Source organism: Penicillium longicatenatum, assembly GCF_028827895.1.
Source record: "Penicillium longicatenatum strain IBT 33135 chromosome Unknown contig_1_segment0_segment0, whole genome shotgun sequence".
Taxonomy (NCBI): domain Eukaryota; kingdom Fungi; phylum Ascomycota; class Eurotiomycetes; order Eurotiales; family Aspergillaceae; genus Penicillium; species Penicillium longicatenatum.
In genome coordinates, this window is record NW_026643119.1 from 4,189,748 (window position 1) to 4,207,136 (window position 17,389).

Genomic DNA, 17,389 nt, shown 5'->3' on the forward strand with positions numbered 1-17,389 from the left:
CACGAGTTATCGATCGAGGCACACACGCGCGCCTAGTTTGTGTCGAATAATCCCCCTACCCATAGAACTAGCAAAAGGAAGATGAAACAAAAACTCGATAACCAGGGGTGTCACCGGTATGATATAAACTCGGGAAGGGACAAGGCTGGGGCACATAACCTACCCGTTATGCTGTGAAACGGGACCTGACATCATGCCTTTGTGAGTTTAGGGTGTAACGCTTGGATACAGGCGACGGGCATTCCAAAGAATCAAGGACTTCCAAAACCCAGCAAGAGAATTCCCCGAACCAATGACTTTATTAGGAGCATACCGAGACGAGTACCGGGAGGCCCTTCCGCGGATCCAAGTGGAGTCAAACTCGGACATCGAAGCGATCCCAAACATGGGGAAATGGTCGTGACTGCTATAGCGCGGCTCTGAGGTCCAAGCTTTGAGCTCGCGATGCCCTTCGATTGGAGGCCTTGATCGTCTACCACATGATAGTATTCGTCTAGGGATGAAGCTCGCACAGGAAGGTGACTCTTGTGCGCGAACCCTTTCTCCCCGATCATCCCGCCCTGCTGCCCTATGTGGTAATTCACATACCCCCAAGCTCCGAAAATGCTCCTGGAATGTTACCCGACGCAAGGGATATTCTACTCTTTTCTTTTAATGGAGCTTGTGGGGAAACTGATCAGCTTGGCTTTTCTTTATTCAATCGTTTCTTGAGAAATGCGGAGTATTTACTTTTTGTCTTCGTTGTGATTCGCTCGAGCTTGGGAAATGTATGAAATAAGGGGTAAGCTTACGCTTGCTGATCTGAAAGCTGACTCGTGATTTATAATGCTATATTGAAATTTCTAAGGCGCGGTTTCCGTCGGCTTTGTATCATCCATGGACAAGCCACGAACCTACTTGCAATGTGTGAGCTGGGTCAGCATAAGCTCCGCTGAGCCCCTTTTGTAGATATAAAACTGTATTTAGTTCTACTACTAGCGTCCTTGATCACAAATCAACTTCACGAGACCTCGAATAATGCTCATTACGTATCTATGCGCTCAACTCAGACCACCCAGGCAAAATAAGCCAGCTGAATGAACTCCTTTCGACCCATAAAATTGGAACCTAGAGTACCTACAGAATTGAATTTGATAAAATTGAATATGATTTTAGCCCAAAAAAAAAACAATTTAATCCTGTATACCTGTTTTGTATGTCTATAGCTCCACAAGGAACTCCTGCATGCCCATGATACGCGGCTATCCAACAATCAGGATTTGTTAGATGCCGACTTGATCTACCGGGTGATCGACTGTCAACCATGATGACTTTTATTCTACCTTTTTTATTGAAGTAATGCTGAGCTCACTGACTCATGCACGTGCTCTTCTGTCCCTTCCCATCCATGATCTTCTGCCCACTAGATAATCACATGTAAAAGAGCAAGGGATTGTGCCCTTGGCCATCCCCAATTCTAAGCCGTCGTTGATGCCTCCACCGGGAGTTTAATGATTTTGGTGTCAACCGAAGTCAGTTCACGCAAAATGACTTAAGAGCACCATTCCAACCGAAAGTGTTCATGATCCAATAAATTCTCAATAGACTCATTGTTCCCTATACATATCTCCATGTTCCAAAAACCCCTTCTCGGGGATTAGGTGAATCCCGATAAGCACCCATTTCTGTGCCAAACCCGTATTATGCCTTTCATTCGGAGATAAGAGACCTGATCCATCTGCTTTATCGGATCTCCCTTTGAAAGTCGGCACCAGAATACGAGTTTGTAAACTCCGTGTTACGTCCCCTCTATTGATAACCTGCCACTATTGGTAGAAGTAAGTACCAGCAGGGGGATAGGGTTGCTTTTTGTCATTATGGTATACATCGAGACAATTCCTCTGACTGAGGAATAAAGTATAAAGATTCCTAGAGTTTGGAGTTGATTGGAATGGCTCAAGCTACCAATATTGACCTGAGACATCAGTTTTTGGAACGAGATGTATCTAGTTGTACTGAGGTGATTAATCACCGTGTTGAATTTCCACCTATTAATAGAGTTGATGCTCCCTAGATCCTGTGAATATAGGCAAAAATGAGGAGGGTTAGATCACTTAAATGGAGAATTTTGACGATGAAATTACAACGAGCCATTCGTCTATATACGCTAGCGGGTTAAGCCCCATCCATGCCCTTTTAGAGGGGATAAAGATTCATGTCTAAATTACTACGAAGCAGTACTCAGTGGTGCAGAATTGACTTATATCATAATTCAGTCCAATAGTGATAATATAGAATATCGTTAATTCCCTCACATAGAGCGCCCTAGCAACCCGGAGTATATGTCTCTCCATTAGAGTCATACACGAGCTCACCACTACCGGAAGCCAGATCGATGCCATGTCTGCTAAGAAATGGATCACGAGGACTCTCGGAGCGTCCGACCCGAATATCAGATCAATGCTCTGACCAGCATTAATGCGACTATGGGCAGCTGCTCTGGAATATACTCTTCTCCAGGCGCAGGTGGAGTAATCAAATCAAAATCGCGGTATACTCCATGGTTAAACCAGAGATAGTAAAAATCATCATGGGAGGCGAGAAATGCTCCCTCAGACACGACAAGATGTCTCGGGTCGGGATCTGTGGCAATAGCCTCCATAATTGAGGTAAATAGAACCAAAATCTTCAATGAAAGGATTGGGTCGATGTCATTAGTCACATTGTCAGGTGGAAGATCGGCACCTGGACCTGTCTTCAATGATGCTAAGCGTTTGGCTGAGATGATTGCCAAGACAGAATTGCGTGTCCACGGATTCTCGGACGGAAATGCGAGGAAATATAGATTATCTAGACTCAGAATTGCAGGAATTAACTTTAAGGTTCAAAGTCCCGGCGTCTGGATCTGCAGATCAGTAGCGGAGACTAAACCCTATTCATCCAGATTACGTCGAGAAGCTCCACGCCAACCAAGTCTCACCATGCCGAAGTGCGTCAGCTTGAGTGAAGAATATCAAGTCTATCTTGGCAATCACCTTGGCATCTCCTATCTGAGCAATTTTCCATTCATTGAAATCAAGAGAAGATTTCAATTGTACAGTTCTTAAAGGCCATCATGTCCAGGAATCTCAGCTCACAACAACCGATTCAAAAACAATCCTCCCCTCAATCCACTTTCCAAAATGAAAAGTGGTCTTTTCTTTGGTATTCTGGGCCTCGTCCCCTCGGTCACTGCATATGCAGCAGGACTGGAGCGGGTGTACTCATTGGACCGAGCAACCCAAGGCATCAGCATTAGCGAAAACGGGCGCAAATTTCTCTCCCAGCGCTATTCTACCACTCTCCCACCTCAAATCGTCGAGCTTTTGAGCGATAACACCACCAAGCTGTACCCGAATGCCGCATGGAACTCCTACAACTCTAGTGACCCGACCTCAAACCCCCGCAAGACCTTTGTTAGCGTTGATGGAGCCCGCATTGGTCCTGACGGTCGCTACTGGGTGGTTGACGGTGGCTCAACAGGGGTGTACGGCTCTACAAAACTAGTTGGCGTGAATCTGACTACAAACGCTGTCGACAAACTCTACTACCTGGACAATGTCAAAGCAAGTGACAGCGGGGTGGATGACGTTCGTTTCAGCGCATCCGGTAAAATAGGATACCTCAGCGACACAGCAGGTGCTCTGATCGTCCTCAACCTCACATCAGGACACGCAGTCCGCGTCCTTGCTAGCTCGGACTCTGCCACAGCCTGGTTCCCTATGATGTACAACGGTACCCTGGTGCCTGGCTACGGTGGCGCCGACAGTACTCTTGCGGTTGGGCTCGACCAGATTGAAGTCTCGCCCGATGGTACCTACTTGTATTACCAGCCCTGCAATGGTGGACTGTACCGCATCAAAACCGCCTACGTTGACGCGACCTTGACCAACTCTACAATGGCGGATGTTCTTGGCGACTATGCTGAGCCGCTTGCCTTGACGCCTAGTACAGGTGGAACGACCATTGATGGCGATGGAAATATTTATGTCAGTGACACCAACCTACTAGCGATTTGGAAGGTCACACCTGAGGGTCGTGCTACCATTCTTGTTCAGGATGATGCTTTGCTCTGGACGGACCTTATGTGGGTGTCGGCGGATAAGAAGCTTTGGCTCCCGGCTTCTCAGATGCGCCCGGGGAGTGATGGGCTCATGGCTGATGGTCCTAACTACATCTTTACTTACCCTATTGATGCGGGTCCTTCTCCCATTGATCATGCCTAAGAAACTTCCTGCCCATGTTGATGAGGCTTTGTGAAGACAAGAGTTGGCTGAGCTGGAAGTCTCAAATGTGTACATTAGTGCTTACTTGGTAACGCGACGTTGAACACAAAGCTATTCGAATTGTACAACGCCTTCCGCTCGGCTTGATTGGCTCTTTTGTAAACTTGTGTGTCACTGATCAGCCTTTGACTCAGCATTCCTGCAATGGCAGCTTAGTGTCATACAGCCTCGATGTTATGTGCTCCATTTCTTCTTCAAGATCCCCCAGGGATAACTACAGGGATGCTCTTTTGTTGCTGATAAATGCATATGCCTTAATCTATAAATGAGTAGAGAACGAATTCCATGATTGCTTGCTTTGATGTTTAAAAAAATTCGTCGCTTCAGGTCCCCACGCATATTATGTCCGAGGGTCAAAGTATAATTTAGTGATAGCATATCTGGTGCGCCACATGTGCAAGGGTCGCAGTCACTAATCGACTGGGCTCGTATTCATCATTAAGCTATGGAACCCAGTATTTCAAAGTCACTCAAAGGCTACGAAGCTCAGTCAGCACTTGCGTCAGCGGGGGTATGAGTTGGCTCCGCTTGAACAGGAAACGCTCGCAAGGAATGGCCCCCATGAGGGGAAACCTGCCCCAACCTGCCCAGATGAGAGGGGGCCTTGTGATACTCGCATTAGCTTAAGTGTATGTTGAAAAGCTCGATATAATTGGAGGGCTGCTAAGACCCTCTGAAAGCCTTATAAATAATATCCTTTTCGCTCTGATTTAATCTCCGGAGGCCAGTTCTTGGACATTCTCACTATACTGGAGTAAATCGCCGCCATGTCTGCAAGTAAATTCACCTCGGAATCGGAAACAGATGTGTAAGTTTCCGACTTAAGATTCTGACTATTTCATTGTCTTTGAATAAACCTAACGCCGAAGATCTAGAATCATTCTCGGCGCCGGACCTGCGGGTCTGATGGCTGCCTACTGGATGGCACGTTACGGGATCCGCACCCGAATCATCGATAAACGTCCTACAAAGGTGTTTACCGGGCACGCCGATGGAATACGTATGCGGACGTTGGAAATCTTCGATAGTATGGGAATCTATCACAAGGTTGATTACGAGGGACATCCGATCGTTGAACCTGGGTTCTGGGTTAGTCCATGTCCCTTCTATACGATTCAACTAACACTAACGATGTTCAGGTACCCGGACCAGAAGGCAAGTTGGTTCGCCAAGGTCCTATTACTCCGGCCCAAGTTCTTTTATCGCCGTACCACCACATGGTTTTGAGCCAAGCCCGTATTGAGCGGTTTGTGCTGGATAGTATCCGAGAGCATTCGGATATTGAAGTTGAGCGTGGTGTTCTTGCCGAGTCGTTTGAGTATGATGAAACGTCCGATACCAAGTATCCTATCACCGTTACTTTGCGCCATTCCGGTTCCGAGAAGGATATTACGATCCCTGGTGACTTGGAAGATCGGGAATGGGAGTATTTGACTCGGCGGAAACGATCAGCTGGAAAGGAAATTGTTAAAGCGAAGTATATCATCGGCTGCGATGGAGCGCATAGTTGGACGAGGAAGCAATTGGATATTCCATTCGAAGGGGCAAGTACGGAGCATATTTGGTTCGTGTTCCCGCCACAGATAATTGACCAAGCAGCTAATATCGCGAAGGGGTGTGATCGATGTCGTGCCATTGAGTGATTTTCGTGAGTACCAAGCTGAGAGCTTCCTTCGACATAAAACTGATAATCATTATAGCGGATATCCGTCGACTGGTCACGGTGACCAGCACAGTAGGAACGATCCTAGTAATCCCACGCGAAAGAAAACTAGTCCGCTTCTACGTCCCTGTTCACGTTGCCAACGACGAGACCGACAAAACCCGCTTCGACCGCTCAACAATCACACCTGAAAAAATCAAAGCACGCGTCCAAGCCATTCTAGCCCCATATACCTTTGACTTCGAAATCATCGATTGGTGGACGGCATACCAGATCGGCCAACGCATCGCACCAACATTCGCAAAAGGGGACCATGCATTCCTGGCCGGTGATGCGGTGCACACGCACTCACCGAAGGTAGGCTTAGGCATGAATGTGAGCATGCAAGATGGATTCAACATCGGCTGGAAGATTGCTTTAGTGGTAGCTGGTGTGGCGGACCCAGCTATTCTGAAGACTTATAACGATGAAAGACATCGGATTGCGGAATTATTGCTCGAATTCGATAAAGTATGGTCGTCTTATTTTACGGCTGAGACTAAGCCACCGTCACCTGGGGATGGGCCAGGTAAGACGGAGAATATGATTAAGGTTGTGGAGGAGTTTCAGAATTTTGCGGATGGTTTTAAGGCGTTTTATGGTCATAGTCCGTTGGTTTGCAAGGAAAGTGAGCATGAAGGGCCTGCATGTGCGATTAACCTCGTTCCTGGGGAACGGATTCCATCGGCGAAACTTCGTCAGCCGGCTGATTCGACGGTGGGATGGTCGATGGGGATTATGAAGAGCGATGGGCCTTTCAGACTTGTTGTTTTGGCTGGGGATATTCGTGATGAGAAGCAGAAGGCGCGAGTTGATGCTCTTGGCTCTTGGCTGCAGGGTCTGGATGAGAGGCCCTCTATTTTGACGCGTTATGCTTCGATTCCGGGACGATTCGATATTGTTGACACATTGACGATTCACAGTGCTCCGTGGACGGAGGTGGAGTTCTTTGATTTCCCCGAGAGCTTGCGTCCATTTGATCCTCTGATGGGCTGGGCCTATGACAAGATTTGGTGTGATGACCCCGTTGTTTGGGATAAAGAATGTGATGGAAAGGCGTATGAGCGATGGGGCGTTGATCGAATTCGTGGTGCGATGTTCATTCTTCGACCAGACCAGTACGTTGGATGGGTTGGCGAGTTAGAAGACGTGGAGGGTGTGACTCGTTACTTGGATGGTTTCTTGACCCAAAACGCGACACCAAGTGCAGAGTGATTATCATGTGGAAGAACAATTGGATTTGAATTTAAGTTAAATCTTTAATAGCAAGCACTCAACCACCGATTCCAGGATCGCCCAACCCCTGTATATGTCAATCCGTAGATGTATGGGTTTAGCGTGAAAATCTCACATAAGAAAGGAGCAATGAAGGAGCAATCAAATTTCATCAACCTGAAACACCCATTCTTAGAATTATTATAGATCCGTTCGTGTTCCCTGCGACTCAGGCTGCACATCGGACTGGGTCTGTGGCACCGCATGCCCATCTTCCTGCAGCTCAGTAGTAGCATCCGGGATATGAGTGGAAGCACCAGCAGTCCCATCTCCCTTATCAAACGACCCTCGAATAACCGCCGGATCAGCCGGGAACTGGAACTTGGAACTCTTCCACGGCTTGACCTTCATGAGATACATAGTATCAATCTCCTCAAGAGTACGACCTTGTCCCTCGATGACAGCAAAGTAGACAAGCCCCGCAGCTAGGAAAAGACATCCGGCAAAGACGTAACCATACCGAAAATCGATCGCACTGGTGATAAACGGCGTGAAGAACGCCAACAAGAAATTCCAGAGCCAGTTTGACGCGGTGGCTAGAGACATTCCCCGCGCACGGTATTGTGAGGGGTACAACTCGGCAATGATGGTCCATACCATTGGACCCCACGTACTGGCAAAGCCCAGAATGAAGAGGCAGGCAAAGACCACCATTGCCACGCCGGCGGATTTGGTGTTCTCGGGGGTTTCTCGGTCTAGAGAAAAGTGGCCTACTGAGGCGAAGATCATGAAGCAGACAAACATCCATAGAGCACCTACGATGAGGGAGCGACGACGACCGTAGTGCTCGATGAGGTAGAGACCGAGAAATGTGGTGCCGAAATTCACTCCGCCAAGGATCATTTGCGTTACGTAGCTGTTTTGGATTCCAGCACCTTGGAAGACAGTGGTACCATAGTAGAAGAAGTAATTGGCACCTGTGAGCTGCTGGAGTGCTTGAAGTGCGACTCCTACGGCGACACGATAGCCCATAGTCGGAGCCTTGAAGAGCATCTTCCATGTGACTGTGCCATTGCGAACCTCTTCCTCGTATTTTAGCTTGATTTCTTCGAATTCGATATGCAGCGCGCGGTGATTCCGGGGAACACCGTAGATCTTGGCTAGATTCTCGATGGCAGCTTCCACCTTATTGTGGCGGTAGTCGTAGCGAGGACTTTCCGGGAAGAATAGCATACCGATGCCGAGAACCAGAGCCCAGAAATAGGTGATGCCCAATGGGATACGCCACGACGAGGTATCGGTGCGAGCCTCGGTACCGAAGTTGATACAATTGGCAACGAAGATTCCCAGTGTAATGAACAGTTGGTAGGTACTGATCAGCGATCCTCGGATATGTCTTGGTCCTGACTCGGCTTGGTACATTGGCACAAGGAGAGATAGAGCACCAACTCCCAGTCCGGTTACCCAACGGCCCATGGCAAATTGATACCATTTGCCAGAGGGAGATGATATCTGAACAGTCACCCCGACCATGAGTATGGTACACCATCCACTGATGGACCATTTCCGTCCAATGCGATCGGCAATCGGTGCTGCTACTAGAGCTCCAATCAAGGTACCGATGGATAACTACGGAATGTCAGCTTTGTTCATTATATGAGAATAGTTATTGAAGCCTACCAGGCCAACGATAAGACCAGAGCGAGCGTTGCTGAAATGAAAGGTTCCATCTCCACTCGGCTCACCATAGCGCATTAAGAAATTGGGCATCTCAAGGAAACCTGAGATCTGACCGGTATCGTAGCCAAACAAGAAACCTCCCATAGACACAAAGATGCCCATGATAAAAGAGCGCACCGTAAAGAGCGGGATAGGAGTATCCACTAGATCGCTAGGGCCTTTCTCATGCTCAGCAGTAGAGACCGACTCCCTAGGCACCTCAGTAGCCTCACTATTCGCATAGAGGTCTTGCGGTCGTTTATGGAAGACTTTTTCAAACATGATGGCAAATAATAATATGGCGCATCAAAAAGCTTTTTCTTCTGTCTGCTTTTTCGTGCCAAAATCCGACATGGGGCCTTTTATAATCTCACTGCCCAGGCGCACGCCAAGGCCGGGAACTCGACAGCATAGCCCTGGATAACTTGGAAAATGGGATAAATCGACAGATTAAGAAAACGATGACTCGTTCATTCACACTTGTACGAACTCCCTCTCTGAGGCTGTCGGAGTTAGCCGTTGAAGAACGTGAGAGTCCGGGGAAGTGGGGACTGCGTTTGGCATGGCCATTGGCGAATCCGTGGGTTCCGTGAAGTGACACCCAGACTTTCTAGAACCTAGACCGCATGGCCACGAATGAGATTCAGTGGCAAGCCAACTTCGTCGACTCCAGACCTTGTGACTGGGTTCCTGGTGGCAAATCATTGGCTAGAAACCCCCCAAAAGTAGGCAGGTCGACTTGGGGGTAGAGTGATGAGATCGGTGGCAGTTGCGGAAGAAGCTTGGGTCCTTAGTACTCACTTCCGGTAAAAGCAGTTGGACCGTCTCTTGGCAAGTCACTGACTCGTCGTTGGGGCCAAGTGCTCAGGATCCCCGAGCTTGCCGGGGCCGATTCCTACAGTACTCGAACATACCAGTGCTCGGTTCAAGCGGCACGAGTAATCCGAAATGAACGTATTCGCATAAGACCATATAATAATCTCGCATTCATGTTCAGAGCGTCATAGAATATACCAAGCGAAAGGTTGTATATCCAAATGAAAGATGTACAGATGTCCAAATATCGAATCAAATTGTTCAACGCCAACGAACGATGATAAAAAAAAAAAGCGCCCCTCCGAGGTATCATACCACAAACACCTAGCATCAAAAATAAATAATTAAAAATCTCAAACAACCAGTGGCCGATCCCAACCGTTGACTAGAGCCAACTCATCAATGTCTTCCTTTGGTGGCATCGAAAGACCTTGAAACGGGTCAAAAAGACTCATATCCTCCGGGTGGCCCGGACCTTCAGCAAACGCCTGTAGATTGTCCTCGCTACTCATGCTTTCACCCGAGTAACTCAAAACACTCTGTGCAGTGTGCTCCTGTTGCGGCGCAAAGTCGCCACTACTAGCAGACCACGACTCGGGCGATAGCTTGACCATATCGGACGGCGAAGGGATCGCAAGTGTACCGTCATTGGGTTTTCGGCTGTACTCGGCCGTGATAGATGCGAACGGTCCGGGGTCTTCTCCACATTCTTTGCCACCATAGATACCAGTGAAGATGTTTGAGTACCCGCGATCCATATCACTCAGGACATACTCCCAATCTGCCATTGTGATAGCGCCATTTGCATCCGAAGGAGTTGAGCTGGACATATTTCGAGTGTAATCATATCCTCCGGATGAAAGCATTTGAGGATCCGAGGAAAGATCCAAAGAATGTCTGCCATTTTGGAAGTGGGGGCTCGACAAATGATCTGGTTGTGAAGGAGGCAGGCTGTTCCAGCTGGGGGAGCGAAGAGACTGGACACCGGCTGGAGTAGCACCGGAGACGGTATTCCGGCGAGAAGGCGAGGCTTGCTTGGAGGTTTGGTCGCGACCCATGCTGGATGAAATACGGGTCTTCAGCGACTGCAGCTGCTTCTTCGGGGATTTAGATGGCTTGTTTGGAGCCGCCATCTCATTTGCCTGCTTGCCGATAGGCATAAGAGTATTGACCAGTTGGGCAAACTCGGCTGCCGCAGCAGCCGACTCTGTTCCCAGTTGCTGTGTCGCTGTAGCAAGAAGTTTGTGGCTCTCCTTAGCCAGCTTGCTATCGCGTTTCAGGCCAGTCGTCTGCCACAGGAGTCCAAGTCCAGCAAAATACACCAATTCCTTCCGGTTAAGACTGAAAGAGAGACAAAGTCGACGTTCATCAAGAAGCTGCAAAATTTGAATGAGATGCTTCGAAGAATCAGACATTGCTAAAATTGAGCGAGAGCGCAGGTTCTCGTTCGCGAAACACACAGCAGGACGATGGATCAGGGAACGAATGAAGAAGTACACGAGAGACTTTACAAATGTTAGCATGCTTGAGTATCAGATAAGGTAGCTTGGAATACTAACCAAAAGAGGCGAACGGCTGCTAGTCACATTTGTACTGGGTTTATCCTGGGAAAACTCCAGGCGGAGGTGAGGAGGCAACGTCGACAGCCATTCATCCAACTGCTCTGTAACAACCCGCATCTTGGACACATAAATGTTATATCCAGCCTTTGAAGGGAACAGGTCTTCTAACACCTTATTCAAGATCCGGGAAACACCAAAGAGCGCGAGGGCACTGGAAAGGCGGGTGGACTCGCCAGGAAGAGTTGGCAAGAAGCCGGTCTCGGTGACGTACTCATCGTCCACATCAACAGGGTACTCGACTTGAATATCAGACTCGCGCAGGAGAACAGGCATTCCAGTCAGAGCAGACGAAAATCGGTCCAGCACATACTGACACCAGAAGACCTTCTTGCAGGTCTCCCCTTCCAGCGGGTTAGATGGCGCAATATCCTGGTTGAGTCTCAGCTGGTGACAAAGATCCACAGCAAGAGCGCGGTAGCGCAACAAACTGCGATAATCGGCTTTGGTCATGCAGTAAACTTGAGCGAGAACGAAGCACTGTAGACTTTTCATTGACGTATCACTGGAGAACGAATCTAGGGGATTGGACCAATTCTCCTCAAAAAAGGCAGGATCTTGGTTAGTCCTTGACTGCAGAAAATTAGCAAACATTCAATTTGCGGCATCTTATATCAAGTTGTCCACTCACGCTCGATGAAAGTGCCGCGATGCCGAAGATCAAATTCAACTGAGCCATCATATGAATGTCGTTTTTCAATGAGTCAGAACCATTAAGGTACTGTTCATAAGCCTTCAAAATGGTTGGGCGATGCACCACCGGGTACAAAGGCGCCCATTCTTGGAAGAAGATATTGATAAGTTGGTCTGACACCAAACGAGGTGGTGTCCTGATAGGTTGGTTAAGCATGCCCCGAGACACGGGAGGCGACAATTTGGTCAGCTCATTAGTTGCAAGTTTCGTAGCTGATTTTCCTTGGCTCGTAATATTATCGGTGAGAACTCCTATTAAATGTTATATTAGTTGGATATATTCGACCTGAAAGAAGATTTAGATCTTACCGGAAAATCCCTGGGTACTGGATAGCGCAGTGTAAGGGTTATCGGAAGACTGAATAGGAGATTGAGAGGGTAATTTTTTAACATGAATGACGCCTTCCGATTCATCTGAGCTGGGGTTCGTGGTTGCGGATGTGGAGGGAGATCGAATGGGGGCCGCGCGTTGCGATGGCGAGAAAGAGTGTATCCGCGACAAAACGTCGATCTTCTCGTCTTTCTCGTCCAGCAGATTCTTTAAATCTTTCACTTCTGATTCTAGAGCCCGCACTCTCTCCTCTAGAGATTCGGTATATCCTCGAGGGAAGGCGCGGCGGCTCAACTTGTCACTCGTTTTGCATTCGAATCCGACATGGGCGCATTGTGTACAGCATGGTCGTACGCCATCGCACCGGATTTTTTTGCTTCGGCATCGGTCACAGGCCTGGGCGATCCTGCTTTGCACTCCGGTGCCTCCGACCTTAATCACTTTCATGGGTAAAATTCCAGGCATATTCGTTTTGACTGGCGGGCACACCGGCCGCCTCGGGTGCTAAAGGGATCGTAGAGACGGTTTCGGTGGATTTTTCGGGGGTTGAGTCACAGAGCGTCGTTATCGTTTATTCCAGCAAGAAACTGTACGATTATGAAGGCGAAATTTCATGTACAGAGGAAAGTTTAGGATTTAGAATATGGGGGATTGGGGGAGGGGAAAGGATGCAGATGCTGAGTCAGGTGGGCCCTTGCTGACCTTTGTAATCATCCAATCACGTTTCATGAGTTTGCAGGTACCGTCATGTATCGCATGCAGAGGTTAATCGTTCCCTTCCTACCCAGATTTCTGCATTTCTCCACTTACGCCCAAGGTTTTCAAGGTCCATTCTCTATATCTGACCTGTACAGTCTCACTGGACCATCAAGTTTGGCAAATCCAGCTGGGGATCGATCCTCCCGAGGCTCCCCCGGACTCCACAATTCCGTACCGGCAGAGAACGAACATGGGGAAATTCTGTAATACTGAGGCATTTTGACAAATGAACGTGCCAGTTCATCCCGTTGAAACTCTATTTCCACCGTGGTTTCGTGACTCAAGGTCCTCCTCGGATCTCATTTACAGCACTTGACGGCTTCCGAAGCCCTTATCCGAAGTTCATTTTGCCTTTCGACAGTCATTGGGTCCCGATGCAAACCCCGCGACCACATGTAACATTTGACGTTCACCGTCGATCTCTCTTGGTTAGCCCCATATGCATGATAAGTGAAGAAAATCGCAAAAAAGGGGGCGATGATACAGTGGTCGGAGCTCCGTGTCTCAAGCAGGTCAATTTACATTTGCATGTACATGCATGTATCCCGTCTCCGAAGTTCGGCGCAATTCCCCCATCCTTACTCGTATTAACTACGCGTTAGGTGTAAGGTTTTGCCCAGCCATTCTGAAAGTGGCGAGATCGCCGTAACGATGTTCAGGCGCATGCATGATCTACCAGATCCCGAGGTTGTATAACCATGAAACTGGAAAGAGCTGACTCTTGGAATGGTGTGAGCCATGGATTATGGATTTCCGAAAAATCTAGCATGGGGAATGATACCCATGGTTGACTTCGAACGAGTTATCTGCGAATTTTGGCCGAGAGAACGACGAGGGTTTTGAACCCGTTTGGGTGGACCCACCCGACCCACGTAGTATTGGGCGATCATTTGCTGCGGGGAACCAATGTGAGTGTGAGACTTCAGGGTCTTGCTCATTCTTTGTTCATCTTCTGGGTTCTTTCCAGGTTCGCGGGTATTGATTGCTGTTTATATGAAGTACCGACCCAAACATTCGATGGACCAAGGGACAAGGATGCGGGGAATACTCCAAACGCAGGTCCGTTCTCTTGGAACCCAAGACCTTGATTTATTTCCATCTATCTACTACTGTAGGTCCTAAATGCTATACAGTATGCGGTCCGAAAACAGCCAATCGGATTGTAGCAGACACGGCAGGCTTTCTCGATGAAAGCCACACCATCAGTTTCAACTCTGTATATACTAAATTTTCGATGTTCGCCTCCTAAAGCCTGGGAAATCATGTGAAGAACGTCATAATCTGGAATGGCGTTCTAGCTGTGGGCTCTCGGTGCCCAATTTAGCGTTTATTGTTACCTATGATGTATTGACGGCATTTGCTCTCCGCATCAACTAGTCCCCGGACTATAGGTTCTCAGAGTGGAGATGTGACTTCAGTCTGGGTAAGATCTCGCGGGGTCCGTTCGCCTGGCTTTCGTTATTGAAATTCATGATTCCTCCTGTATACCCCTAATGTGGGTGACTGTGAGAATGGAGCTATGGTCATGGCTAAGTTCATGAAAAATCCTCAACTTCCTCTGCTTGGACCTGCTCAAGGTAGCTGGCAACGGTCTCCGACTTTATCAACTCATTTTTCTAATTTCGATCATTAGCGCAGATCATCATAGTGGGCCCTCGGCTTTAGGACGTGGTTTCAGGGTCTGCTTACCTGTTGCGTCAGCTCCTCAACTGCCTTTTGTAGTAAAGTCCCCTCAAGCTGCCGCAGTCGAGAAACCATTTCGAAAATATCAGGCCTGAACATGCCATCCAGAGCAGTCTGGTTTTCGCGAAGATGGTCCAAAACCTGGGTCATTTCACTTAGAAGCGAGATTTGTGCTTCCAGCCGCTCTAGCACCAAAACAACAGCTCGGAGTTGGAAAATTTCCACTAAAGGGTCGATTGTGATGAAATGGTGAAGCTGATCGGGCGATTGAATTCTTTCGCCCTTCCAGTGTGCCTCTAGTTCCCTTCCTCCATCTGTGGTTTGTGCAATGCCGATTTTAAGTCCATCTTCTTCATTCACGCTAGACCACCAGATCAGTGGGCTGTCCCAAATGATTTTCCCGGCCTCATTTGATGATGTCAGATCAGTTGTAGCTGGATTCTGAGGGGCCGAAACCCGGATTCCAGGAGTGTCTTTGCAGATCATTTTCTTAGCCATACCAAGAGGATCATCCTCGGGGAAATTCATGTCCAATATGATTTGAGTCGTTTCTGCCATATCATTGTCTAGGAATCCGTAGGAGAAGATCATCTCCGATGCAGGCTTCTTATCGCCATATCTAATTGATAAATCAGTATGTGCTAGGAGTCAACATGGGGTTGCAAATAAAGTGAGACTCACGAGATAGTCACCTCGTCCCCTTTCTGCAAACTTTTGCCATCACGCAACTTCAGAATTGCATTTCCATCGAAATCCGCGTCATATTGGGCCGTCACTGCTGCACCGGCAACGTGATTAACCATATCAACACACGGAACCATCGAGTGCCCACTGCCCGGCAGATCCAACATGCGAGATCGATAAGCCGCATCGACATATCTCCAGTCCTCGAAGGTCAGTCCGTCCGGACTTTCAGCCCACCAGCATTGCTGGCACCAGGCTATATCTTCAGTAGCTTGATGGATGAACTCATATTCCCTTTGGAGTGAATTCCATTTAGCATCCACCGCAGCCTCAAGAGAAGTTCCTCTCAGCAATTCCCGTTCCTCTTCCGACCAGAAAGTGGGCAAAGAGAATGAAGACGGGAGAAATTTGATGTACTCGGTCCAGGGACTAGATACCCCTACACGTTGCGGCTTTTGCGAGTTGCTGTGTGTGATCTGAAGGAGCAGAAAAATCAAAATAGCGCCTCTCGGTGTCTGCTACCTGTCAGTTCTCTACGGTCTTGTTTCAAGTGATAAGTTCTGTAGTGCATACCCTGCCGAAATCTCCCACTGCCTCTAGTACCTCACGAAGGTCACGGTCAGATTTGGAATAGTCGTGCACTGATTCTAACGATAACACCAAGTCCCGTGGGATCTGGAGGAGGGTCTGTTGATCATCAGAATCCTTGTTGGTGTTATCGGCCGTTGCCAGGATTGCATTCCCCTTGTCTATCTCTGACCCAGCCGGGCCTAGTTTTTGAACTGCAACACCATTTGTGACGATGCCATTGAGCCTCAACCAGGCTAGTAAGGAGTCCAGCGGAAGGTATTCCCGCTTCATCGTGTTGGTTCGGCGACTGTTTTGTTGGGGTGTGTACCCTTCCGCGCGTTGATAATATATGTAAAAGAAATACTGTTAAGTTCCAGAATTTATGAGCTCATATTCTGTAATTGGATAGAATCCCAGTTCAATTGTTCTTGAAGGTATCGATCGATGAAACTGCTTGAGCTCAATGGACCGCGGGACCTGCAACGGTGCGCTTAGTAAGCACCATATTCGTCAAGTCCAGAATGGATATCCATGCAGCAGAAAAGGTGCTCAAAAGAACATAATTCTTTGAGCTTAGAGCATGGAAGAGAACAGATGAGGGAATTGTAATTTCCCGTGTGTTTCTCAATACAAATGTGTCTATATAGACGTTGAACAAGGTGGGTGATCTCTTATCGATAAGCACAGGTCATGGGTCATGACAACGTCATAACTTTAACCTTTGAAGGTGATGCAGGGTTTCGCGAGCGGCTATAAGAAACATGGCAGGTAGCTCATCTGATCTTTTTTACACAGTTTCACAACATCGAAAGACTAGGAAATCACCCCATATCCACCATGAAGCTGGACAGTATTATCAGCCGCTCTCGGCCTTCTATTTTACTGAAGAAATCGATGGCCCAGCCAACTTTTTTGCCTCCGGTGGCGTCCGACATGAATCTATCACAAAGCAGTGGAAAGGGGCCTCAAAAGACGACCACGCCACCGAGAGATCTAAGAAAGGAGATACACATGACATCAATTCGGACGCATCCGCTTCTGGCATGAAAGAAAGAGAGCAGAGTGAGGGGATTGCAGACAAGACGAAGTCCCAGGGCATGACTCAGAGAGGCGGGACTGAGGGTGGTAAAAAAGCCAAGGCAGAGCATCCTGCAGCTCCGGAACCCGTCATTGGGATGAACGATGAACGAGCGCAGGTGAGAACAGATTGAGACTTGAGTCTTCGCTTGAGTTCATGAATGCTGATTTGATCTCATCACGCAGAAGGGCCATTGATTGCGCGAACCCGTTGTTT

The 17,389-nt window shown here is 48.2% G+C and overlaps 7 protein-coding genes across 7 annotated transcripts; 3 read left to right on the forward strand and 4 right to left on the reverse strand.

The window, feature by feature from the left end:
* Positions 1–2,431: 2,431 nt before the first annotated feature.
* N7484_002341 (endo-1-5-alpha-L-arabinosidase) lies at positions 2,432–2,962 on the reverse strand (the record flags this gene model as incomplete). The annotated part of the gene is made up of 2 exons (XM_057112761.1): positions 2,432–2,854; positions 2,960–2,962. The coding sequence occupies 2 exons, from the start codon at positions 2,960–2,962 to the stop codon at positions 2,432–2,434; spliced, it is 426 nt and encodes a 141-aa protein (XP_056977498.1).
* Positions 2,963–3,161: 199 nt separating this feature from the next.
* On the forward strand, positions 3,162–4,244 carry N7484_002342 (SMP-30/gluconolactonase/LRE family protein; the record flags this gene model as incomplete). The annotated part of the gene is made up of 1 exon (XM_057112762.1): positions 3,162–4,244. The coding sequence occupies one exon, from the start codon at positions 3,162–3,164 to the stop codon at positions 4,242–4,244; it is 1,083 nt and encodes a 360-aa protein (XP_056977499.1).
* An 827-nt stretch (positions 4,245–5,071) lies between these two features.
* On the forward strand, positions 5,072–7,221 carry N7484_002343 (putative phenol 2-monooxygenase; the record flags this gene model as incomplete). The annotated part of the gene is made up of 5 exons (XM_057112763.1): positions 5,072–5,112; positions 5,180–5,393; positions 5,444–5,868; positions 5,918–5,952; positions 6,005–7,221. The coding sequence occupies 5 exons, from the start codon at positions 5,072–5,074 to the stop codon at positions 7,219–7,221; spliced, it is 1,932 nt and encodes a 643-aa protein (XP_056977500.1).
* Positions 7,222–7,422: 201 nt separating this feature from the next.
* Positions 7,423–9,222, reverse strand: N7484_002344 (sugar porter family MFS transporter; the record flags this gene model as incomplete). Its single annotated transcript, XM_057112764.1, has 2 exons — positions 7,423–8,850; positions 8,902–9,222. The coding sequence occupies 2 exons, from the start codon at positions 9,220–9,222 to the stop codon at positions 7,423–7,425; spliced, it is 1,749 nt and encodes a 582-aa protein (XP_056977501.1).
* An 887-nt stretch (positions 9,223–10,109) lies between these two features.
* Positions 10,110–12,864, reverse strand: facB (C6 transcription factor FacB/Cat8; the record flags this gene model as incomplete). The annotated part of the gene is made up of 4 exons (XM_057112765.1): positions 10,110–11,261; positions 11,316–11,948; positions 12,007–12,320; positions 12,378–12,864. The coding sequence occupies 4 exons, from the start codon at positions 12,862–12,864 to the stop codon at positions 10,110–10,112; spliced, it is 2,586 nt and encodes an 861-aa protein (XP_056977502.1).
* Positions 12,865–14,693: 1,829 nt separating this feature from the next.
* N7484_002346 (SET domain-containing protein) lies at positions 14,694–16,458 on the reverse strand (the record flags this gene model as incomplete). The annotated part of the gene is made up of 4 exons (XM_057112766.1): positions 14,694–14,774; positions 14,848–15,460; positions 15,523–16,040; positions 16,099–16,458. Coding segments are annotated over 4 exons (1,572 nt in total), but the record flags the coding sequence as incomplete, so codon positions are not given.
* Positions 16,459–16,856: 398 nt separating this feature from the next.
* N7484_002347 (uncharacterized protein) lies at positions 16,857–17,306 on the forward strand (the record flags this gene model as incomplete). Its single annotated transcript, XM_057112767.1, has 2 exons — positions 16,857–16,863; positions 16,891–17,306. The coding sequence occupies 2 exons, from the start codon at positions 16,857–16,859 to the stop codon at positions 17,304–17,306; spliced, it is 423 nt and encodes a 140-aa protein (XP_056977504.1).
* Between the last annotated feature and the right edge of the window lie 83 nt (positions 17,307–17,389).